Source organism: Rousettus aegyptiacus, unplaced genomic scaffold, assembly GCF_014176215.1.
Source record: "Rousettus aegyptiacus isolate mRouAeg1 unplaced genomic scaffold, mRouAeg1.p scaffold_m13_p_5, whole genome shotgun sequence".
Taxonomy (NCBI): domain Eukaryota; kingdom Metazoa; phylum Chordata; class Mammalia; order Chiroptera; family Pteropodidae; genus Rousettus; species Rousettus aegyptiacus.
The window spans coordinates 73,022,163-73,046,472 of NW_023416308.1; the positions used below are offsets into that span (position 1 = coordinate 73,022,163).

General features: G+C 36.7%; 1 protein-coding gene and 1 pseudogene across 4 annotated transcripts; one reads left to right on the forward strand and one right to left on the reverse strand.

The window, feature by feature from the left end:
* Positions 1 to 529: 529 nt before the first annotated feature.
* Positions 530 to 24,270, reverse strand: AAMDC (adipogenesis associated Mth938 domain containing). Of its 4 annotated transcripts, none has more exons than XM_016161510.2 (5): positions 24,120 to 24,213; positions 22,009 to 22,215; positions 18,493 to 18,642; positions 2,435 to 2,530; positions 530 to 706 (listed from the first exon to the last, which is right to left on the reverse strand). In XM_016161510.2, exons 3-5 carry the CDS (start codon positions 18,622 to 18,624, stop codon positions 566 to 568), a joined length of 369 nt encoding a protein of 122 aa, XP_016016996.1. In that variant the 5' UTR covers positions 18,625 to 18,642; positions 22,009 to 22,215; positions 24,120 to 24,213; the 3' UTR covers positions 530 to 565. The 4 variants fall into 4 exon arrangements, with proteins under 4 accessions (XP_016016996.1, XP_016016997.1, XP_016016998.1 ...); XM_016161511.2 differs by having other exon boundaries at positions 24,178 to 24,198; XM_016161512.2 differs by lacking the exon at positions 22,009 to 22,215 and having other exon boundaries at positions 24,178 to 24,270.
* LOC107519164 lies at positions 17,724 to 18,331 on the forward strand (annotated as a pseudogene).
* Positions 24,271 to 24,310: the final 40 nt, after the last annotated feature.

Genomic DNA, 24,310 nt, shown 5'->3' on the forward strand with positions numbered 1-24,310 from the left:
AGTTGAAGGTTCTGCTCTGTGTCATCTGCACAAAGACTTCCTAACTATATATCTGAACTAGCCCATCATTCTTTGTCTTCTTATTTTTTTTTTCTTCATAACATTATGTATTTATTCATTTACTTGTTTATTTTCCCCACTAAAATATAAGTCTCATGAGGACAAGATTTTTAGTGATGTTTCTCTGGAGCCCACAGCAGTGCTTGACATATAAGGTACTTGATGAATACTGGCCGAATTGATGGCCAAACATTCCAAAGCATCAAATGCATGTGATTTTTAATGCACTGAAGTTCTTTGTACTTCAAAACATAAAGCTTTATTTTTGCCTTTATTTTCTCATATTTCTGACCTGATGTTTACCACATTTTAAAACTTTGGTAAATATCCATCTCCTCTCCTGATTTTTCAGTCCCCTACCCCTTAGTCATCTGTGCATCCCAAAGCCTAGCACAGTACCTGTCATGAGCAGCTGCTCAAAAATGCTTGGAGAGGCTGGTGTGGGAGTGTAAGAGTGATAGTCACAGGCACTGGTTGCTTAGCGATTTATTCTCCTAAGGTTCCATCAGCACGTGGAATGGAAGACCCCTCCCACCCTAACACCTTGAGCAACCAAGGCATTATATTCCTTCACTGCTTGCTCTGTCTGGAGGACCCGCACATCAATGCCTTGTTTCTCAAGGTATTCCAGAGTTGATGGGGGCACCTGGGAAGGAGGAAAAAGATGAGTAAGTCAGGAGGAAAGGCCCCCCCCAGGGCTTCCTTTCTGCAGAACTAGATAGAGACGACTCACTCATAAGTCACTCGGAGTGTCACTGGTCAAAAATTTGGCAGTGAGCCCCAAGGAGTCAAAAAGGCTTCTAAGAAGTTGACAGAAGTATTATCATATGCCTGTGTATAGTCCAGGTGAAATGCAAAGAGCATTGATTTTGGAGTCAGCTTTGGATTTTAGTCCTTGCTAGCAGTATGACCTTGGATAAGTGAATTAAATTCTCTGAGCCCTTGTTTCCATGTCTGGAAATAGGGATAAGAAGACCTAGCTCACAGGGGTGGTATGAGAACCAGTTTACCTAAGGTATGAAAAATATCTACCATGGTGCAGAGCCCAAACTATGTAAATGTTAAATGTCTGAGTCAGTCTACCCATCCTGAGTCTAAATTTTAACTTTGCTATGTACCAACCAAGAGATAGGCCTGCTATCTGAAGTCTCAACCCCAATTTCCTCTCCTATAAAATGGGGATGATAATACTTGTATCATAGGGTTGGTGTGAGGATGAAATTAACTAATGTATGTATATGCAGCTCAGATGTCTTCTCAGAAAGACCTCTCCTGACCACCCCATTCAGAGAAGCCTCTCATGAGTCACTATTTTCTTCATGGTATTTATTATGATCTGAAACTATCTACTTTTTAATTATCCATGAGGGTAGATTGTTTATTTTATCTTGCTGTCCCCCATACCTAGAATAATGTCTGACCCATAGGAAGTGTTGAATAAATATTTGTAAATTAATTTATATGAAAGATTCTCAGTAGTGGCAGCTATTATTAGATATTCTCAACTTTGGCTTGTCCTGAATATTTTTTTAAAGACTTTTTTTTAAAGAAAATTTCTGAAATATTTTTAAATGCCCTATATTACTTTTCTATATCAAACATAATTGAAAAATTTTATAATAGCAGCTTTACAGATAGGGATTATTAAGTTAAACTAAAAAAATGTAAATAAAGGGCACCTTCATCAGTAAGGAACTGGATTTTAGGACATCTATATAAAGAATGAGATAGATAGATCTCTATATACTTATATGAAAGGCTGCCTGCCCATAATATAATATAGTAATGTAAGTGAATACAAAGTTACAAAATATAATATGTATAGTGTATTCCTATTAGTGTAAAAATGATCATAAGTGTATTTACGTGTATCTGTATGTGTCAGTGTATATATTTGCAGATGCATAGAAAATTGTATCAGTATACCTAAGTGTGGAGACTGGGGAGGGGAAATCTTTCACTGTTTTCTTCTACATTTCTGCACTCTTTTACAATAAGCATGTATTATTTCTGTAAAAATTTTTTCAGAAAGGGGAAAAACATAACTTCAATGCATACAAGGAAATAAAAAGTACTATAAAAATCTAAAGAACCAAATATATCTTGATAGTTGTAGAGCTTGAGAAATTCCAAGATTGGGGAATTTCTGAGAAATAGCTGCAATAATACAAGTCCAAGGTTAGGTAGAGACTAGAGACTCCAACCCTGATGAGGACAGTAGTACGAAGTGATTATTTTATCCTGAGCCATCCAGTAGCTCATCAACAAAATGAGAGTACATGATCTATAAACTCTCAAGAAAGACTTATCTCTAATGTAAAGATCCAAAAGATCAGCAACTATCCTCATGAATGCTATGCTCACCAATACCTACCTTCAAGGCCTCACTCATCCCTCGGCCAATCACAAGGGTCTGCACACCCTTCTTGACAACTTCCTCCACATCTGCAGGCTGCACACCAGGAGAATGCTGGGTGTGGAAAGAAAAAGTATACAGCCACCCACTCTTTTAACCTTTCTTTGCAATTGGCATTCTTGTGGGATTCATTCATTCACCCATTCATACAATTGAAGAAATGTTTATTGAGATTTATTCTGTGCCAAGCTTTGTTCTGGGCCCTGAGAATAACAGAAGATACAGTGCTGCCCTTAAGGAGCTCTAAGTCTAGTGAAAGAAGACTAAAATGAAATTTAAATAGTTTTACAAGTACGACAAGGAAGCAAGTTCAGTGTGTTTTAGAACAGAGAAAGAGCACCAAATTCACACCTGGGGTATGTGAAAGAGAGATTTCCATGACATGACCACTGTCCCACAAGCTGGACCTGGGCCAGAATGGAGGCTGCTTTCTGCAGCCCCCCTTAGAAATTGATCATAATTCATGTTCATTCTGACATAAATCAGCAGCCCTCCCTTACTATGTGCTGGTTCCTGGGACAGGTGGTTGTGCTGACCTGGTCAAGCATGTAAAGTAATTTCCTGTATCTGGTAGCATTCACTTACTAGTCCTCATAATTACTCTCCCATCCCCACCTCCATTTATCCTATATAATTCTCTCACGCCTGCCAAGTGGTACGTGATCCATTTTGTCTTGCAGCTGCCCACGACATGCCTCATATGTAAGTTTCTCTTTATAAACTCTATTAATTACCAGACTGGAGTGACCAGCCTCTTTCTTAAGTCTCTCTCTGCCTTCTGCTTATGGAGGTAGATTTTCAATTGCAAGGCTTTTCCCCTTAGGTCTGCATGTATAAAAGGAGGGTCAGAGTAGGCAGTCAGGGAAGGCATCCCACAGGAGGGGACATTTAAGCTGAGACCTAAAGGACAAACAGGAATTAGCCAAGTTAAAGAAAATCAGGGAAAAGGGCATTCCAAGTACAGGGAATTGCGGGTACAGAAGCTCAGAGGAAAGAGAGATTTAGTGAACTATAGGTAGTTCAGTATGACTAGAGTATAATTGACAGGTGAGGGAGTAGAAAGAAAGAGATGAGGTGGGAGAATAAAGCACTCGGACAACATGCCAAAATTGGGTGAGACTGTGGAAAGATTTCATAAGAGTCCCCCACACTATTTCCTTTTTCTGAGCCCCTTTCCCACTCGCTCCAGGAAAAATTCTATTGATGCTTTCCAACCTACCTATCAAAGTTTTCCCAGATTCTTCTAGGGATATTTAAGGTAAGGTGTTTAATGAACATTAATACAACATTAAAGGATGGTGACTTCCGAACTGCTTCCACTTCAGCAAAGGGGATATGGGAGTTAGAGTTTGTGAATACCAGCCCAGCTACTGGACTTTACCTATTATGTGTCTACACGAGGATGACACTCTCGGCACTGAAGCTCAGAGAGACAAAGCTTTCCTTCCCTGATTTGTCTATCTCTATTACTTTCTTCAGTCAACAAGCATTTACTGAGCGCTTACTCTGCACTGCACCCTGCGCTAAGCACTGGAGATACTGAGATGAACCAGATAGTCCTTGGAAAAGTTTTAGTCAGGTAAGCTTAGTAAATATATGGAAATAGTTACAAAAAGATGAGATAAAATAAGAGTTGAGAATCTCAGAAGTGCTATGAATGGGAAGTTGTCAGGGAAATCATGCTTTTGTAACTGGCTCTTGAAATATTAGAATAAGTAGGCCTTGATGCCGTGGTTGTGGAAGGGGTACCTTCTAATCATAGTTAGACAAGGTATAAGGAAAGAGCTGCTACAAAATAACACATATGACTTCACTGACAAATTCTCTTTTAAACATTTAATGAAAATCCTCAACAAAACAGTAAATTCAAGGTTGATTCAACATTAAAAAATCAATGTAGTTCACTACAGAGTAAAGATAAAAAAGCATGTCATCATCTCAACTGATGATAAAGAAAAAACATTTAACAAACTAAATGTATTTATGATTTTTAAAAAGTTCTAACTAAACTAGAAGGGAAATTTCCTTAGATGAAGGACATCTAAGAAAAACCTATAGCTGTACATCAAATATAATGTTGAAACATTAAACATTTCCCTCAAGGACTGGACATAATGGTACCAACCAGACACTTCTTTGTTATCTCTTGGACATGTCCATTTTTCTCTTATCTCCACTGATATTACCCTGGTTTAAGCCGCTATCACTTTGGACTATTGCAGTAACTTTCCAACTGGTCTCGTAAACCAATTTAGCCTTTTTCAATATTCGTTCTTCAACTGTAACCAAAAGGATCTTTTAAAAACACAAATCCAGTCATGTCACTCCTCTGCTTAACAGCATTCAATGGCTTCTTATTTCCTTAGAACAAATGCCACACTCCTTAACATAATCTGTAAATTCCTGCTGCCTCTCCAATCTCATTGCTTATCACTTTCCTCATGTTCCTTACTCTAGTCACATAGACTTTCTATCAGTTCTTCAACCATAGCATGTTCTCTCTCACCACTGTGAAGAAGATGAAAAGAAAATCTATAGATTGTGAGAAAATATTTGCACATCACATATCTGAAAAGGACTTGTGTCCAGAATATATAAAGAACTCTCAAAACATAACAATCAGAAAACAATATGATTTTAAAGAATGGGTTAAGTATTTAAATACTTTCCCAAAGAAGATATATGGATGGCCATGAAAAACATGAAAAGACACTCAATATCATAACTATGGATATGTATGTTAAAATTACAATGAGATACCAGATGCTGATGAAGATACAGACAAATTGGATCTCTCATTTTAGGTGGCTAGGAGAGATGTAAATGTAGCGGGAAAGTTGGCATTTTCTCATAACATTGAACATATGTGACTCAACAATCACACTCCTGGGTATGTATCCTAGAGAAATGAAAACTCATATTCATACAAGGACCTGTACATGAATGTTCACAGCAGCTTTATTTGTAATAGTCTCAAACTGGAAACAACCCAAATGTTCAACTGGTGAACTGATAAATAGACTAACTGTATTACAATCCAAACAATGGAATACTACTCAGCAATAAAAAAGAACAAATTATTGATACAACAACATGGATGAATCTTACATATGATGCTAAGTGAAAAAAGCAATGTTTCAGAAGACTACATACTATATGATCCCATTAATATGACAAATATATGTGACACATGTATTAGGTCAATTGGCAAAATATTAATAAGATTTGTATGTTAGGTAATAGTATTGTATCAATGTCAATTTCCTGATTCTGATCATTGTATTGTGATTATATAAGAGAATACTCTTGTTTGGGGAAAATACAGGTATTTAGGGGTAAAGGGGTATAATATCTGCAATAGTTCAGAAAAAAATATCAGTGGAGAGGAGGATAAAGAAGCCATGATAAAGTGTTAACATTTGGACCTGGGTAAAAACCAGAATTCTTTGTACTATTCTTGTAATTTTCTCTAAGTCTGAAATTATTACAAAATAAACAGGAAATTTAAAAGTAAATAAAAAATAAAAAGCAGGAAGAGATCAGATACAGCCACACACTTCCTGATTGATTTAGACATGTAAACAAAACTTAACAGAAGCTAGGTGGCTACACAAAGCAGGAACAGATGCAGTATATCTTTGCTGGCTTTCTCCATGGCTTTTGATTCTTTGTGGGGTATGCACGGCTGCTGACATTCTTCACTTAGTGAGTGCTCTAGAGCTGACAAAGCCAGTCTCTCTCACTAGTACTCTTATATTCAGACTTACCTCATTAGCACCTTCCTAAGGAACTTACACTTAGAATGCAGGAGCTTATGTTTTAGAGACTATCAGAGTGTTCTATTCATGTCAAAGAATGAACCAAAGTCATCAGTAGCAAGGGTACATCCTCATCTTGGGAGAAGGTGCAGAGCTAGTGCCCAGATGTTTCTAAACAGTATCTCTGCCCTCAGCTTTGCCCACTCTCCACAAAGATCAGAAGAAATTGGGAGAGATTAGATTCTTTTTCTATAAAGTTATTTAGGTTCATAAATTTTTTAAAAGCAAAACAAAAGGGATATTTTTTCACTCGATTACAATAATTGGTTCTTAAAGAATGTAAGACGATTGGATTAGGTTCCATTTTTAGTTCCACAGCTCTGTGATCAATCCTAGATTCACTCTGAGCTGAACAGTGCTGATATGAAGAACCTAAAATTTTTTCTGGGGCTATGGCCAAGGTAAATATTTAATAGAGTTACAAATCAGGGATAGAGAGCTTCACCTTCCTAATTAAATGCATTTACCTGAATTGTTGAATGATTCCTTAATTTAACAATGGCAACTACTGTGAGGATCTCCAGACTCTTAAGAGCTCACATTCCAGTGTAAGGAAATAAGACCAGAGCTCAGAAAAAAGCAAGAGAGAGTGCAAAACCATAATCATCTGGAGATTCAGAGCCTGGACACAGCAGCAGCCCATCAGGGTTGCCAATCAACAGAACTCAAGTGACGGATCTGGCTGCTGCGTGCTATACTGCAGGCCCAGGGTGTCACAACACAGAGCAATGAAAGATAACTGCAATAGCCTGTGGATCCAGGCATTTGGTGGATGATTATTCGCAGCTTTGTGCAGAGGCCTGTTATTGAGGCGTCCTCAACCTGCCACAGCTCCTCCTCTGCTTCTTCCAGTCCCTGGAGGCACATCAGTAAGGCTCTCTTTCCTACTGTCCAATTCTGTTCCTCTTCTTTAAGAGGCTTTACATCACATAATGTTGTAAAGGCTTACTGTTTTTTCTTGGGGGAAAGCTATTGTTGGAAAATGTCCAGCTAATACCGACGATGCTGGTTAAATAACAGAGTGGCATCGTATATGGCTTGGACATTTCCCCCTTATTTATGTCAAATTTGAAAAGAAAACATTCCTAAATTACACTTTCAAGGAAGCATTTCCTTCTGCCAAAATGAAGTGAGGATAACTGGTTAGTAGCAATGCTGTTATCTGGTTGTTGCTGATAAAAGTATATTCTGTGAATGAAGCTTAGAGGATCTCTGGAATCTGTCCCTGTGAATAATTCTTGCCAAAAAAAAAAAATGATCAATCATAATTTAAAAATCAGATAAATCTACATCATGGACTATTCTATAAAACAACTGGCCCAGACACTTCAAAACTATCAACGTCACAAAAGAGAAAAAATGAGGAGGAACTGGTTTTAGATGAAGAAACAAAAGAACATTGTCTGGAGCACAAGAACCTCTAGTCTGGTTGACTGTACGACATTTTGAGAATTACGTTCCACTTTATACTTACTGCCTGTATTACATATAAAAATAAAACTACAATACGAACAAGAGTTATAGGGGATATTATAGGGACTATGAGAAGATTTGAGGATAGACTGTATTTTAGAAAATACTGTATCATGATAACATCCTTCCTTGTGATAATGGTTATAGCTATGTAGGAGAGTTAATGTTATTAGGAGAGAAGTCTTGAAATATATCTACTATTTACTCTCAAATGATTGGGGGGAGTGTGTGTGTGTGTGTGTGGGCACATATGTGCATGTACGTTTAACAAGAAAAATATGATAAAATATTAACAACTTGAGAATTTAGATAGAAGGTGTGTATTATACTATTCATGCAGCTATTTTGTAAGTTTTGCATTAGAAAACTATGGGCTTCATTGTAAGACTCAGGTTCAAACTTGGTTCCAAAAAATATTTGTGTGACAGTGGAAAAACTATATTTGACCAGTTACGCAATAGTTTTAATGATGGGTAGAGATTTGGAAAGTGGTAGTAATTATTATTTCTAAGAAAACTAGTTGAAGACAATAAATTTGTTTCATATTTCTATTTTATAATCACTATAAAATTTTCCCCTCTCCCCTCTTAAACTAATGAAAAAAAGAATCATGTTATCCTACCTCAGAGAGAATGTCACAAAATATTTTTAAAAATTTATTTAATGACCCTTATAATGAAAAATCCAATGTGGTAAAAATTTATTGAGCTACTTTAGGCTCTGTGCTAAATGGACAGTTCTTGCCCTTAGGGAGTTAACCACTTAGTGAGGGAAATAGATACACACTATGTATAATACAGGTGAACTGCACTAAGTGCTAAAATAGAGGCAGGAAGTATTACAGAAATACTGAGAAGGGAGTAAGCAGCTCATTGACACAAGGATTCTGAGGAAGTGCTTCATAGAGGAGATAATGCAAAAGCTAGGAATTGAAGGATATATATATAGGATTTCAACACGTACAAAGGGGAGCAGGTCATTCCAAGTAAGGGAAATTGTTTTAGCAAAGACACAAAAGGTACAGAATGAAAGATCATGGTAGTTTTGGAAGGCAATAAGTATTTGGTATGGGATAGTTAGGTCTTCAGATGTGTGTTATGAAATAAGGGGGGTAAGACTGAAAGAAGAATTTAGAACTGTATCATAAAAAAACAGGCCTTGAACCCTATCTTGTTTAATTTTGAGGTCTTTAAAAAGCCATTGAGGTTTTCTAAGCAGAACAGAGACATGACCAACTTTATCTTTTAGAAATTATAACAGAAGACAGACCTGAAAAGGTAGAAGACCAGGTAGGAGACTGATGCCATACATAGTTCGGGTAAGAAAACTGAGGCAGGAGGACTGAGTAAATTTGAAAGACCTTGCTGAGGCCAAATCAAATGTACACAAATGGAGAAATAAAAATTGTTGTTGCTGTTTCTCTTTTAAGTGACTGTGACTATATGGATAGTGATACTGTTAATGGAGGTAGGGCACGTAAAAAAGTACCTGGATGTGCAGAGGGTGGGGAGGTAGGAAAGAGGCAATGAAGTCAGCTTTGGATATGTTAAGTTTGAGTTGCCCAAGGAATAATTCATATGTAGATGTCCAACATGCAATTGATCATTTTGATCGTTTGGATGGTTATTCAGCAAATATTCACTCCTTTTGCCCTCTTACTGTGGACAGAATATATTTCTATGTCTCACTGATGTTAGTGAACCTGGGGTGAGCAAAGCCTTGAAATGTACTTTCTCAGTGAGGCTTATCCTTGTGAGCTTCAGATATCACCATGAGAAGAACAGGTCCTGGCTAGCCTGGTGGTCCAAGGAGGATTAGAGACATACAGAGTAGAGCCCACCTAACCACCTTGCCGACTGCAGCTTGAAGTTGAGCTGCTCCAGCAGGATCTACAAAGCATGATAATAAATGCTTATTAGTGTTCATCACTAAGTTTTGGGGTGGTTTGCTAAAAAGAATAGCTGAATACTACTACTATATATTTAGAGCATAAAAAATAACTAGAGATAATATCTCCATTGGTTGATGGCATAAACAATTGTAATGGTCCCAAGTAATAAGAACTTCCCTAAACACTGTCAGACACTTATTTCCCTCAAAGATTGACTATCAAGCAGCATTTGATCTACAAATCAGAGTGTTTCATGTCTAAGACTCTTTTTAAAGAAGCAATTTGATCATTTTTATAGTAGCCAGAGGAGCAATTTGGTTACTTCTATAGTAACATGGGGAGAAACTAAGTCTTGAGCATTGTTAGGTACTAGGCATTGTGCTAGGTAACTAAGAAAGAGAAGAAAATTAATCAAGTATCTACTATGTGATAGGCACCGTGATAGATGCTTTACAAAGATGAACACATTTAGTATTTAAAGCAACTCTTTGAAGTACATTATTTTCCAGATCTCACCCCCTAGAGATTATGATTCAATAGGTTGGGGAAGTGAGATAAAGAAAACATGCATTTTAAACAAGGTCTCTAGGTAATTCTGATGTAACAGATCCATGAATCACACAGAAATACTGATTGAGAGAAAGGAAAGAATAAATTTGCATAAGCAAGGCAAGTTGCATACATTTTAAAAATTGATTCTTCCCAACCCACATATTACTTTTACATCAACTCATAATAAACAGACATTATTATTTTCCTTTCATTAAACTGAGGCACAGAGAGGCTATATAACTTGTTTAAGGTTACCCAGCTAAAATGTTATAGTGCCCAGACCTATGGATCTAAAAGTCTTACTAACCATTTCTCTCTAGATGCCTTAATATAAGTTCGATGTATTCCAAAAGGGTGAATCATTGTCTCAACTAACCTCTGCCCTACACACAAACACATCTGTTTTTCCTCTGATCTACCCAACCTCAATGAATGGCACCACATGTATCCATTTATCCATGCTAGAATTCTCTCTGACCTGCTAAACCTAACAAATGGCCTTACCCTTCATTTTCACCTCCTTAATAGTTTATAAATTTGTTGTCTCATTTTCATCCACATTAATACTAACTTAATGATAATAGCTTCATTTATTGAGTGCCTGCACCATATCCAGCACAGTGCATTAATCCTTAGGACAACTCTTATGAGGCAGATAAATTATCTCCATTTTGTAGATGAGGACTCTGAGGCTTGATAGCTTTGATCCTATGCCCTTCTGCCTCCACACAGATGAGCTATATAGATCAACACCTCAGCTTTTCCTCTTAGCTTTCCCAGTTCTAATCTCTCCAACTAGTTCTAGAATCCTTCCTCTTATATATCCTGCTGACAAATGAAACTTAATAAGATAAAAACTAAATTTATAGCAAACCTTTCTGATTTTTCTATAATCATTAATGACACTTAACAGTTTTGTAAGTTTTAATCTTAAAATTTGTAAGAGGAATCATGATGAAGTAGAAAGGAATGGGAAATAAAATGGGAATGTAACCTGGGTGCACTACTCGATTTCACATTTTGATTTCACATTTTTCTAGCTCTGTGCCTAAGTTAATACTTCTTTGTGGTTAAGTTTCCTTAAATAATGAAGTTAATGGTAATATCAATCATAGTCTTATATGGGAAAAATACAATATACACTGATATCCATATTTGAGGAAAAAAATTTCTTCAACATGGCATACTCATAAATTATAAATTAGTACTCCAATTTAACTTAAACCCATAGTACTGGATAATCTTTGTCAGGCACATCAGTCTCCTACGTAAGTATCTAAGGTGGCTGTGCCTTGTCCACTGCATAAAATGTAAACTAAGCTCTGCGGGTACTGTCAACCATACGCTTGTACCTCTCTTGCTTCGCTCTATGAAACAATCGACTGAGATCATTTGGTTCACAAGCATTTTGACACTTATTCATCAGCCTTTTCATTATGTTCCTTCTGCATCTCAATGCCCTCCCAATTTCTTTTACCAATCTAGATATATTCCTTCCTTTTAGATCCAGGTTGGTAGCCAATAAGCAACTAGGTGTCTGGATCAAAACAGTGAGTGCACGTGGTTCAACATCAAGGCATGAACAGAGAGTGCGTTTCGGGGCTCTCTTTCTATGTGGGGTCTGATTAGGTAGGTATGACTCCTTTCTATGCAGAACAATGAGGTAGATTATTAAACCTGAAAAATGTCCTTTAATAAAATGCTTACAAATGCTGAATAAAATATAAATGTCCCTTGAAATGTAAAGCTGAACTTGCAGAAAGAAGAGAGACATTCCCAGAGGCTAAAAGTGAAGAGGGAGTTGAAAATCAGAATGGTGAGCTGATACTAAAGTAACTCTGGGGCATTTGCCATTCTCATAGTCTTTTATGAGACACTCTGAGACTAGGAGATAAGAGCAAGGTGGAACACTGGAATAGTTCACAACCCTACAAATTGTGCAAAGTATCCTTTTTAAACCCATATTCAGTAAAAAGGTTGACCAAAAAAAAAAAAAAAAAAATCCAACCACTGGAAGTGGGAAAAGACAAGGAAACCTGTCTGCTTCAGCCTAAGCTGTGCTGGTTGTGGGGATAAAAAAGCTCTTCTGAGAATTTATGATCACAAACCTGCTTGCACATCAGTTCGGGGTTCACATATACACTATCAGGTTGGTCTGGGAAGTCCACAGACAAGAAATTAACTAGTAATCCCAGATTGAGAGTAGAATTCTAAGAAGCAAATGTAAATCTTTGTCAGAATAAATGTCAAGGACATAACCAGACCATTCAGGATTTCCACTGATACAGTGCTGGAAACATTATTGTCAACATAGAATATCAAGAAAAATGAGAAAAATTAGGACCTTTATATACAAATGAAAACTGAGAGAGTTCATCAAAAGATCCTCAATAAAGGAATTTGTAAAAGATTAATTAAAAAAATTGATCCCAAAAGATCTACATTAAGAGAAGGAATGATAAACAAGGAGACTGGTATACATGTAACATTGATTGTAATAATTAAAAAATAAAATATTGTAATAAAATAAATAGTATAAGAAAATAATCTACTTTTGAAGAAACTAAATTATTGGATAACAACATGTAAGATAGGAGGGAAGTGATGAAAGGGAAGTAGAGGTAAAGATAAAAATCAATTTTAGACTTTGTTAAGATAGTAGGATGAACTACACAAAATGTTGATATTCAGCTCTTATGTACACAATATTAACCAACAAAAATGTCAGTTTCATATGGCTAAACATAATATATTATAATTTTAAAGATAACCACTAAACAAATAGAAATACAGCAGGTCCTTAAATAACATCATTTCATTCGATGTCATTTCGTTAGGTTGATGAGATACTGTAGGAACTTAACTCTTGTTTATAGCAATTAGCCTATGATAAAACTGGTTTTGTTATATGTCATTTGACTTTAAGTCACAGAACTTATTGATAACATTAAGTGAGGACTTACTGTACAATGTATACCTTCTAAAAAGGAGGGAAAAAAGTGTAAAAAAAACCTCAATACAAAATAACAGCAACAAAGTGGACAATAGATGGTACCATTAATATAAAATTTTGAATATAAAGAACAATGCAAAGTATTGCTTTGGATATATATGAATATTTGAAAAGTATAAAGGAATTTCAGGATACTGATAAGGAAGGAGGGAAAGGAAAAGGGATCTAATTGTATTTCTAAGATTTTATTTTTAAAATTGAATGCTGAGTATATAGGTCTATTATTCTTTATAATTTGTAATAAAATAAACTTACGTATAATAATTTTTAAAGCCATAAAAAAATTTAAAGCCATAAAACTTCAGTGACCAAAAAAACCTTAAGATGTAGTGTTTTCCAATTTCTGTGATATAAATATTCCCATCATGCTGATTTCAAAATACATGTTTTTAAGATACTGATGTGACATCACTGAATGCAGAGTTAGTAAGCGATGTACAGTAGAGTAGTAGCACATAGTATTTTCACTTTACAAATAACAGATGTAAATAACTTTAAGAGCACAGAATGTGGTAAAATAATTAGGAAGTCGTGAATTTTAAGTATATATTGCCTATGTTTTGAGAGCTTGTTTGAAAGCTCTAGCAAGGGAGAGCAGCTACTCATATATCCTTGACCAAAGAACTGTCCCCTCCTCTATCCAGGAAGGTCGTCCCTTTGACAGAGCGTACAGCTTCAGGACAGACACACAGGGAGCGGTGAGGAAGGAAGGGGACACCTGTTCAGCCAGATCAGCCGAATCAACCCTGGTGATCAATGGGGTGACAGATGTTGAAGCCAGATCACCCTCACATCCAGTATTACCTAGGTTTTAAATGATTTATTTAAGTAGATTTAATAATAGCTGTGTCTAAAAACTGGCTTACAAAATTCCTGAAAATTTAAGAATCAGTTCTTATGAGTCGGTGAAAGCCACATCCAGCACACCACTGCTTGAATATGAATCTGAAATAGTTACTTCTGAGTGACATCAGTAAAAATGTTTATTAAAAACCTTTAAAAATTGTCTCCTCCATAAAAGCAATGAAAACACTGGCAAAAATAGAATTAACTTTTTCTGTACATTGGAAATTAATAAAGTTTTCCAGCAATTCGGGGTGTATTTATTAAAGAAAACTGGCTGAATGAGCTTTGTGCAGTTTTAGCTTGCCTTATTCCAATCTATCCCGTCCATAGTTTGTGGTAGCCTTGAAAAGCAACAACATACAATCACAGTGAAAAGGACCAGTCTGCCGGTCACATAAGGTGAAATAATGGATTAAAGCTCTTTCAAATTCCCAATCCCAGAGAACTGTCATTATTTGGCCTATCTGCTGGTTCCCCAAAAGACTTCACTCATAGGCTGCCTTTATCTGATATGACTTGGAGTTTGCCAGTGCAAACCACCTTTTCCCCCAGAGAAGTTTGTCAAAAACAGTTGGAGACGGTTTAACAACACAGCTGCTAAAGTAGATTACAGGACAAATAAGAGGTTAATTAAAAAACTCAAAAAGGAAAACTGGGAAATGAGATGTCCACAGGGGGCTTTGAAAAGATCTGATATGAACCTTGATATTGAAAAGGCCAATCAAATGTCCAAGGTTGTGTACATGCTCAGGAATAATATATGAAAGCCGTAAGGTCAGAACCCTGGCTAAACCTGAGACTTTGCATAAGCAAGAAAGCAGCAGTTTTAACCCATTTCCCATTTGCCCCGAGAAAACTCGCTGGTAGTAGTACTTGCAGCTGCAGGGTTTACCCTGAGATAACTCACGGATTACAGTCCTAACCTTACCCCCAAAGTTTGCCACGAAATATCTTGCTGTTATTATTATTTTTGAATCACTCTAGTATATCGATATCTTTTAGAAACAAATGACATCATTCTATGTATACCATTCTGGTTTTAGTAGTGGTATTTCCATTTACAAAATATAGTAATTTTGATTGATGAAAATGTCAAATCCTAGAAAATGTAGCATTCCTACAAGTGATGTTAACATTGTTCTCGAACAGTTGTTAGATTCATTTGATGAATCCGATTTATGTATACATTTCTGTTACATTAGGATTAGAGACAAGTTCTGTTAAGAAATAACTCCAAGAACAGTCTTTATATTTTATTTTCACTCTGAAAACCAGTCAGATTTGGTACAAAGAGCATGTTTATGTAAAATTAAGTTAATGCTGGCAGTGAGCTGCACTTTTTTCTAAATAGGAAATGGGTTAAACTGTCTACCTGAGTGTTGACTGCACACCTCAAATTGTAAACAAACAAACAAACAAACAAACACCTATTTTCTAGGAATGTAAAGAAACCTCTCTCCAATCATTGTTTCAGAAACCATACCGAAAGAACTAAAGGAAAGTATGGGAACAGTATCTTACCAAATAGATAATATCAATAAAGAGAAAAAATTTAAAAGACCAAATAGAAATGTTTCAATGGAGTTGAAAAGTATGTGCTGGCTGGGAAAATTACTGTTTGGCGATTGCCATGGGAACACAGGCTATTACCTATCGGAACATAACATTCTAACAATAAGCTTTCTGCTTTTGTATCCCTGCTTACACACCCGACCTGTGGGTCAACAGGTAGTGAATAGAAAAAAAATAGACCTTTGTGTTTAGACAGAATTAAGAATGGGATTTTGGGCTTAAAAACCCTGTACCTCTACATTTTGGGGCTGCTTAATTTGGGGTCTGTGTACCCCTGGCAGACCCAGCTGGCTAAATAAAGAGTGTGTTTCCTATAACTCACTGAGTTCTGGTGGTCTGTGTGTCTTTTGGGGCTGGCGGCTACAAGATGTACAAGAAATAAAACAAAAACAAAAAAATTTTTTTTTTTAAGCAAGGCAACCTTTGGTTGACCTCACAGATTGCAAGGACCTTGTCATCTTATGATCTCTTATTTTTTTATTTTTTAAAATTTTTTATGCCTATAGCACCTGGCCTTCCTAGGTGGTTTCCCATTCAAGTACTAGCCACGCCTGACCCTGCTTAGCTTTAAAATTTCACTGAAGGGTCTCAACAGCAAGTAAGAATCAGCAAAACTGAAAAATTAGTGAATTGAAATGATCCAATCTGAGAAAAAGGAAAGAAAAAAGACAATGAACTGAGCTTCAGAGAACTGTGGGACACCAGAAAAACATACATTATACTCATAATTGGAGTCACAGGAGAGGATAGAAGGGGCGGGAAAAATATTTGAAGGAATAATGGCTGAAAACTCCCCAAATCTGAGGAAAAACAACAACCTATATGTCCATAAAGCTCAAAATATTCCAAGTAGGATAAACTCAAAGAGATTAACACTTAGACATATCATAGTCAAACTGCCCAAAGCTAAAGACAAAGAACTTTGAAAGCTGTGAGAAGCAACTTGCCAAGTCCAAGGCACCTTTAATAAAACAGTTGATTTCTAATTATTAACCAATGAAGCCAAAAAATAGTGAGATGACATATTCGAAGTGTTAAAATTAAAAAAAAAAACTGTCAATCAAGAATTCTCTATCCAGCAAAACTATCCTTCAAAACTGAAGGATCAACTACCATCACTACAGTGTGAAGAGCTCCACAACCTGCTCTTAAGTGAAAATTATTAAATAATAAAAGAAAAACAAACAAACCCAGAAGATAAAACTATTCCAAACCTTTGGAAATGGTCCCATGAGTAAACAGCAAATGAGGAAACATCTATCCAAAAAAATCTATAAATATTTGGTAGGAAAGGTGAGATTTTGCAGTATTAAAAGAAAGATCCCAGCTCTGTGAAGTAGAGACTCCTCTTCAGAGTGCTGAAGCGAAGAACATAGGGCTATATCTCCTCTCAGCTCCCTGCTGGAAGGGCTTCTTCCTGGGAGGGACAGGACTTCAGTGTTTCATGTCCTGCCCCCAGGCTTTCTGCTGCTAAGGCCAAGTCTCAGTGAGTGTGGTTGAGAGGTAGGGGTTCCCTTCTTTCACCTAACTTCCACTCATGGAATGGAGACTACCTTGGGAATGGCACACTGAGAATACTGGAAGAAGTGCCATATGAGAAATGCAGATTCAAACCACAATGAGATAATATTTCACATCTACTAGAGAGGTATAATTAAAACAAAAACAATAGTAAGTGTTGGTGAGGAAAGATTTAGAAAAACTGGAAACGTCACACATTCCTAAAATCTAACACGTAAAATGGTGAAGCTACTTTGGAAAACAGTCTGGCAGTTCCTCAAAAGGTTAAACATAGAGTTACCATATAACCCAATCCTAGGTACATACCTAAGAGAATTAAATAATTCTATTTATATGAAATGTCTAGAATAGGCACAACTATAGCAACAGAAAGTAGATTAGTAGTTGCCAGGAGTTGGGGCGGGGGGCAGTGGGGAGAATGGCAGCTACTGCTAATAGTTATAGAGTTTCCTTTTGGAGTAATAGTATGTTCTGGTTTTAGTGGTAACTATTGCAGAAATTTATGACAATAAAAAGTCTCTTGAACTGCATACTTTAAAAAGGCAACTTTAGTTTTTCCCATAAGCAGCCTGAGGTGACTTCTGAAAATGGTTCACTATTCACTTGACCCAGAAAACCCCACGAAATCATACAAATCAAGAGGTTCAAATCTTGGTATTCACTTTAAAAGCATTCATGAAACTATCCAGGCCACCAACTATATGCATATCTGAAAAGCCACCAAGTATCTGAAGGATGTCACTTTATAGAAGCAATGTGTGCCATTCCGTCATTACAATGGTGGCGTCGGTAGATATGCCCAGGCCAAACATTGCAGCTGAATATGGGGTTGGTAGCCAAAAAAGAGTGCTGAATTTTTGCTACATTTGTTTAAAAATGCATAGAGTAATATGAACTTAAGGGTTTAGATTTAGAGTCTCTGGTCATTGAGCACATTCAGATGAACAAAGCTCCTAAGATGCAGCACAGAATTTACAGAGCTCATGGGCAGATAAATGCCTACATGAGTTCTCCCTGCCACACTGAGATGACCCTTACTGAAAAAGAGCATATTGTTCCTAAACCAGAAGAGGAGTTTGCACAGAAGAAAAAGATATCCCAGAAGAAACTGAAGAAACAAAAACTTATGGCTCAGGAATAAATTTAGCATCAAATAAATGCTAGAAAAAAAAGGGGGGGGACTTTAGTGGTACGTGACTTATATCTCAAAAGAGAGAGACAGAGAAAGAGTTACTTTTCACTTGGTCCATTATAGCTTAGGAGTTTGGAAATCACTTAGGAGTTTGGAAATCACTTGGTTAGCCTTAGTCAATCAAACACTATAGCTTACCTCGGTTCCTGTTTCTCTCCAATCCCAAGCGCGACTTCCCCCTGGCCACACTTTGCAATCCTTGTAGGTTTTAGTAGAGCCTTGTACTTTCATTTGCCCCCATGAAAGGGAAGCAATTTCAGGGGAAGACATAAGGAACTTAGCTGAAATCTGAAATTAAAAGAAAAATATACTAAATCAGTTATAAAGTAAGGTTGAAACAGCTCCAAAATATAAGAGCTATACTATATATAAAATATACTTTTAATTATTATATACAAAATAGTAACCCCTGGTCCTCTGTGAGTTATGGAGCATCTTTCTCATTTATGTAGTCATCACTTCTTCTTTGGAGGTCTAAAAAGTAAAATATTATTCTTGGGATCCTGAATCATCCAACCAAAAAACTATTCTACAATTACTTCTCAGAAGCTGGAGGGAGTTCTCAGGATATTTTTTTGGAGATAATATTAAAAGATGGTTATTGACTTCAGCATGATGGAATGAAGAGATTGACATATCCTTTCCCCCAAAAAATGACTATAAAACTGGATAAAACTTTCAAAAATAACCACTTGGCACTCTAGAAATAATAGGAAAGGCATAGTATAAACTGAAAGTGTTTATTCATGAAAACCACCGACCTTCAGATAAAGACAGTGAGTTATTTTGTTGTTCTGGCCTGGGACTACTCCCATGCCCCCACATGGGATCTGCTGGCACAGAGGTTCAACTTGGTTGGAACAGGGCATGAAAACCAACAGTCTTACTGCACAGCGAGAGGAGGCTCACTTGATTTGGAGCATTATAGTATAAACTATGATCTTAGTTGCAAGTGAATATAGCAAGGAAACTACCACTCAGCTTCCTTGATACTGTGAGCTTGTTTGAGGGAAGCAATGGATTGGCAGAGTAGGCAGAGATTTAACAGAAATTTCCCAGAGGTGACAAAGCCATAATGGGTTTGATAAGCTCTCCATATATCCAGAGTGGACCAAAAGCTATAACCATATGTATCAAAGACAGGAGTAGGCCTAAGTTATGAAAACATTCTGGGCCAGTGGCGCCTAGAGCATGCAAAGTGGAGAAATGAGAAGGCTCAAGAGGAAGCCAGGGAAGACATGAAAACAGCTTGAAAAATGAATACAATCCCCAGTCCACACTGATTCATCAGTAGAGAGTGAAAATCTTACTAGGTTGAGGTATCTGAACACAACTTTTGATTAATCTTTAGTTGAACACTAAGCTATATAGCACCGAGAAGACCCCTAGGAAGCCAACCTTAAAAATAAAAAGAACCTGAATACAGATTTCAGTATCCACACATTGCACAGGAGACAGAATTTACAGATGTAGCCTAGACAAGTGACTAAATACAAACAATATACTAAGAATATTTGGGGAGAAAATCAGAATCCAGACTTCTTATAATATATTATCTAAAATGTCCAGTTTTCACAAAAAATTATGAGACATGCAAAGAAACAAATAGTGTGACTGACACTCATCAAATGATACTCTGTGTTCCCATATGTTGGATTTAGCAGACTTCAAAGAAGCTATTATATATGAATTCAAAGAACTAAAGAAAGCCATGTACAAAGAATTAAACAAAATTATGGTGACAATGATTCAATGAATACAGAATCTCAATAGGCAGACATTTAAAAAAAAATCAAATGGAAATTCTGGCATTGAAAAATACAATAACTAAAAGGGGTTTATATCAGTCAGGGTTCTTCAGAAATACAGAACAAGTAGATTATACATATTAAGAGATTTATTTCAAGGAAGTGACACATACAGTTGTGGGGGCTGGCCAGGCTAAAACGTGTAGGGCAGGCTGGCGGGCTGCAAACTCTTGGGCAGAATTTGTCACTGCATTATTGATGTGTTATTTCTTCTTCATCAAGGAAACCTGTTTTGCTTTTAAGGACTTTCAATTGATGGGATGAAGCCTTTACCAAGAACATCAAGAATAATCTCTTTTATTTAAAAGTCAACTGATTGTAAATGTTAACTGCATCTACAAAACACCTTCATGGCAACACTTAGCTTACCATTTGATTGAATAACTGGATACTATAATTCAGACAAGTTGACATATAAAATTAACCATCACAGTCCACCCCTTGTCAATTTGGCACCTATATACATTTCCTTAAATTGTATTTAATCTCCAAATAAATATAATAACAAAGTGGTACTTCTGCCTAACATTAGTAACTAATTCATTTTTGCAGCTTTAACTTCTTAATACCAATTTTTAAAATGTATTATATAACAAAGGATATAAGCACTGCTTTAGGTGCTATAGGAGGAAGATAAAATATATAAAAAACAATTCCTGTTCTTGAGGAGCTAATATTATACTAGAGAAGACATATATAACCATAAGGTAATTTTTAAAAGGTAACTTTAAAAAATGAGGTTGTTTTTGAAAAGAGGTAAGTAAAATAATTATTGTGAGTGTTGAGAAAGACTTCTGTATTAGTCTGCTAGAATACAAAATACCACAGATTAGGTAGCTTAAACAACAGAAATTCATTTTCTTTCAGTCTGGAGCTGGAAGTCCAATATTCATGTGCCAGCAGGGTTTGTTTTTGATGAGACCACTCTTCCTGGCTTGCAGATGGTCTCCTTGCTTTGTCCTCACATGGGCTTTTCTCTGCGCATAAGTGCTGTGCATGAGTTTTCTTGGTTTCTTTTCCTTTTTCTAAGGATACCAGTCCTATAGGATTAGGGCCCGACTCTCATGGTCTAATTTAACTTTAATTACCTCCATTTTTCCTTAAAGGCCCTCTCTCCAAATAGTCACATCAGAGGATAGAGCTTCAACACATGAATTTTGAGACACGATCCAGTCCATAGTAGCTATCCTATGACAGTATTACAGAGTCCTGATTACTGTAGCTTTGTAGTACTTTTGAAACCAGGAAGTATGAGCCCTTGAATTTGGTTCATCTTATAAAAGACTATTTAAGATATTCTGGGTCCCTTGAATTTCCATATTAATATAAGGATCAATGTGTTAATTTCTACAAAAAGCCAACTGCGATTTTGACGGAGATTGCACTGAATCTATACATCAATTTGAGGATTGCCATTTTTTCAAAAGTAAGTCATCTAAACCATGAATATGGGATGTCTTCCCATTTAGAGGTCTTTAATTTCCTTTAACAATATTTTAAATTTTTAAGTCTTACGCTTAAAAAATGTATTCTTAAGAATTTTAATTCTTTCTGATTTTACTGTAAAAAGAATTATTTCATTTTAGATTTAGTGTATAGAAATACACTTGATTTTTGAGTATTTATCTTTAATCCTGCTAACCTGTTTATTAGTTCTAATAGTTTTTTGTGGATTCCTTAGAATTTTCTATGTACAAATTCATGCTATGTTTATCAGAAGTTGTTTCATTTCTTCCATGACAGAAGAGATGGTGATACAATGTGTGTGTGTCATTTAATTTCTTTTCAGGAATAGACTTAGTGAAGGTGTAATCTAAATCTTGCTTTGTAGTAAAACATCTCTTACCTTTTGGGTGAATATAACTTTTTAATGCCCAAAGACTCTGTTTCCATTCCAATCTGGATTAACAATGCAGAGACTCTAACCTTGTCGGTCCCCTTTGAAAAACTGTGAGCACAGGAAAAAACTACAGTATAAAGCTTTATATTTTGTTTGTTTTACAATGTTATTTTATAGCCTCATGGGAGAGCAGGAGGTGAAGAGCTGGAAAATCTGAAAGCAAAGAAATAGAAAAAGGGAGGGGTGGGGTGTAAGATTCACATAATGCTATAATTAAATCTTTCTTTTGGTTTGAAAGTTCTTTCCATCAAAATTCCTTCACAAAGGTATGATTATACTTAATATTGTGTACTTGCCTCTTATTTAAAGTCAATTAAGTAACAATCTTATGGAGGTTTTTTTGTATCTTTTCTGCAAAGTTGTTATTAAAGATGTGTTCTGGGTCAGCTTTTTCTTAAACTGAGGCTTCAGCTCCCCAGGTCTAGAGATATATACTTGGGAGTTTGAGAGTTCTACCAATGTATATTAGTTTAGTTTTGTGTTTCTTTTCAGTGTTGCTTAAAAACAATATTTTACCACATATTAAACTAAAACTTCCCTTTGCAATAAAAACTCACAACCACAGACATTTTCCTAAAGTAAGACTTTACGTTCTTTATTGTAGTAAAATATACATAACATAAAATTTACCATTTTAACTATTTTTAAGTGCATAGTTTAATGGCCTGAAGTACATTCACATTGTTGTATAGACTTTAATTTCTTACATCAGTATTCCTCAGAGTGGAATATTCAAAATATTTGATGTTTCACAAGAACATTTTTCCCTCAAAAAGCATTTGTATACTATTCAAGTATTACCTAGAATATTGATTCCCCTTACAACTGAATTCTTCTCTTGATAAATGGGTATTCTTTCTTTCTTTAGCTAATGAGAATGACATAGACTATTATGGTTTTTCCTTTTTTACCTAAAAACACAGAACAAAATTCAATGTTTAATTGTGGTATGCATTTTCTCTGTTCTCAATATAATTATTTGCCTATAAATTTCTTTATTTTCCTTAATCATAAATTGTTCTGTTTTACATGGTTGATAGCGTACCTTGCTTCAAATCCTTTTTAGGAAGTAGGTGCTATGTAAGTTTAATAGTACTGAAGTACGAATGCACACTGAAAATTTTCGCTCAAAGTGGTAAACTGTACAGATTATAGCTGAATTTAATCTAAACTTTGGGAACGCCTTTTTTCAATAGCAACTAATATTTTGAAAGTAGTTACAATGTGCCAGAACACTGTGCTAATCAATTTACTATGAAATACCTAGGAAAACCCTGTGATGTAGGTACTATTATCACCCCTACTTTACAGAGGTTCGCAAAAATGAAGAATCTTCCACCATGTCACGAAGCGGTTCTGTTAGGACTCAAGTCTGGCTTAATATAAAGCTCAGGCTCCTAACCGTAATGTACACTGCATCCCGAGCTGCACATTCCATTTTGCATCCTTGAAAGTTTTCTGAGATTCTCTGTGGGAGAATGCTCACTGCTGCCCCCAACGAAGCGGAACACTGTCTCCTATCAAACTTTTTGCTCTTCCACCAAGTCTCCTATCACGCTTTCTGTGTTAATTACTTGAGTCTTAGCCACACCCTCCGACCCTGGTCCCCCCCAAAACCTTGTCCCCTCTGACACTAGTGCTACAACAGAGCTCCTTTACCCCACATCCTGGCAACCACAGCAGAGTTGTCTGTCCTCTCACACCTTGCTCTTTCTGCAGAGGCTGGTCCCTTTAGACTCTGATCTTCTGGCAGGGCCTCAACTCCTCAGACTGGTGATCCCCGTGGAGCCCTGTTCCCTCAGGCCCTCTTATCCCAGAACTCTCAGATCCTGCTCTTCCCAAAGCAAAGCCGAGAATGTTGTACCCCAGCAGAGAGCAACACACTTCAGCAAGCTTCCGCAGAGACTTCTCACGAAGGTCCCACCCTAACCTCAACCTTCTCCCAGATCGTGCTTTTTCCGCCCCCCTAATTCTTATTTTTCCTGCTTCTGATTGTTCTCAACTTCCGCCACTATCTCGTGGCCAGTTTTAGTTCCCGCAGTCCCCTCAAAACTCACCCAAAGCCCTCTTTCCACGGAGTTGCGACCCCAAACGGCTCCGTGCTTTACCTCTCACCTTGGTTGGCTCAGGTCCCCTGGGCTAAGCGCTCCCCCAGTCGCCCCGCCCGGCGTGAGCCGGTCCGCCAGTAGTCGCCCGAAGCTCCGCCCCCTCCGAGTCTATTGGTCACCGTTCCTAAAGAGTCCCGCCT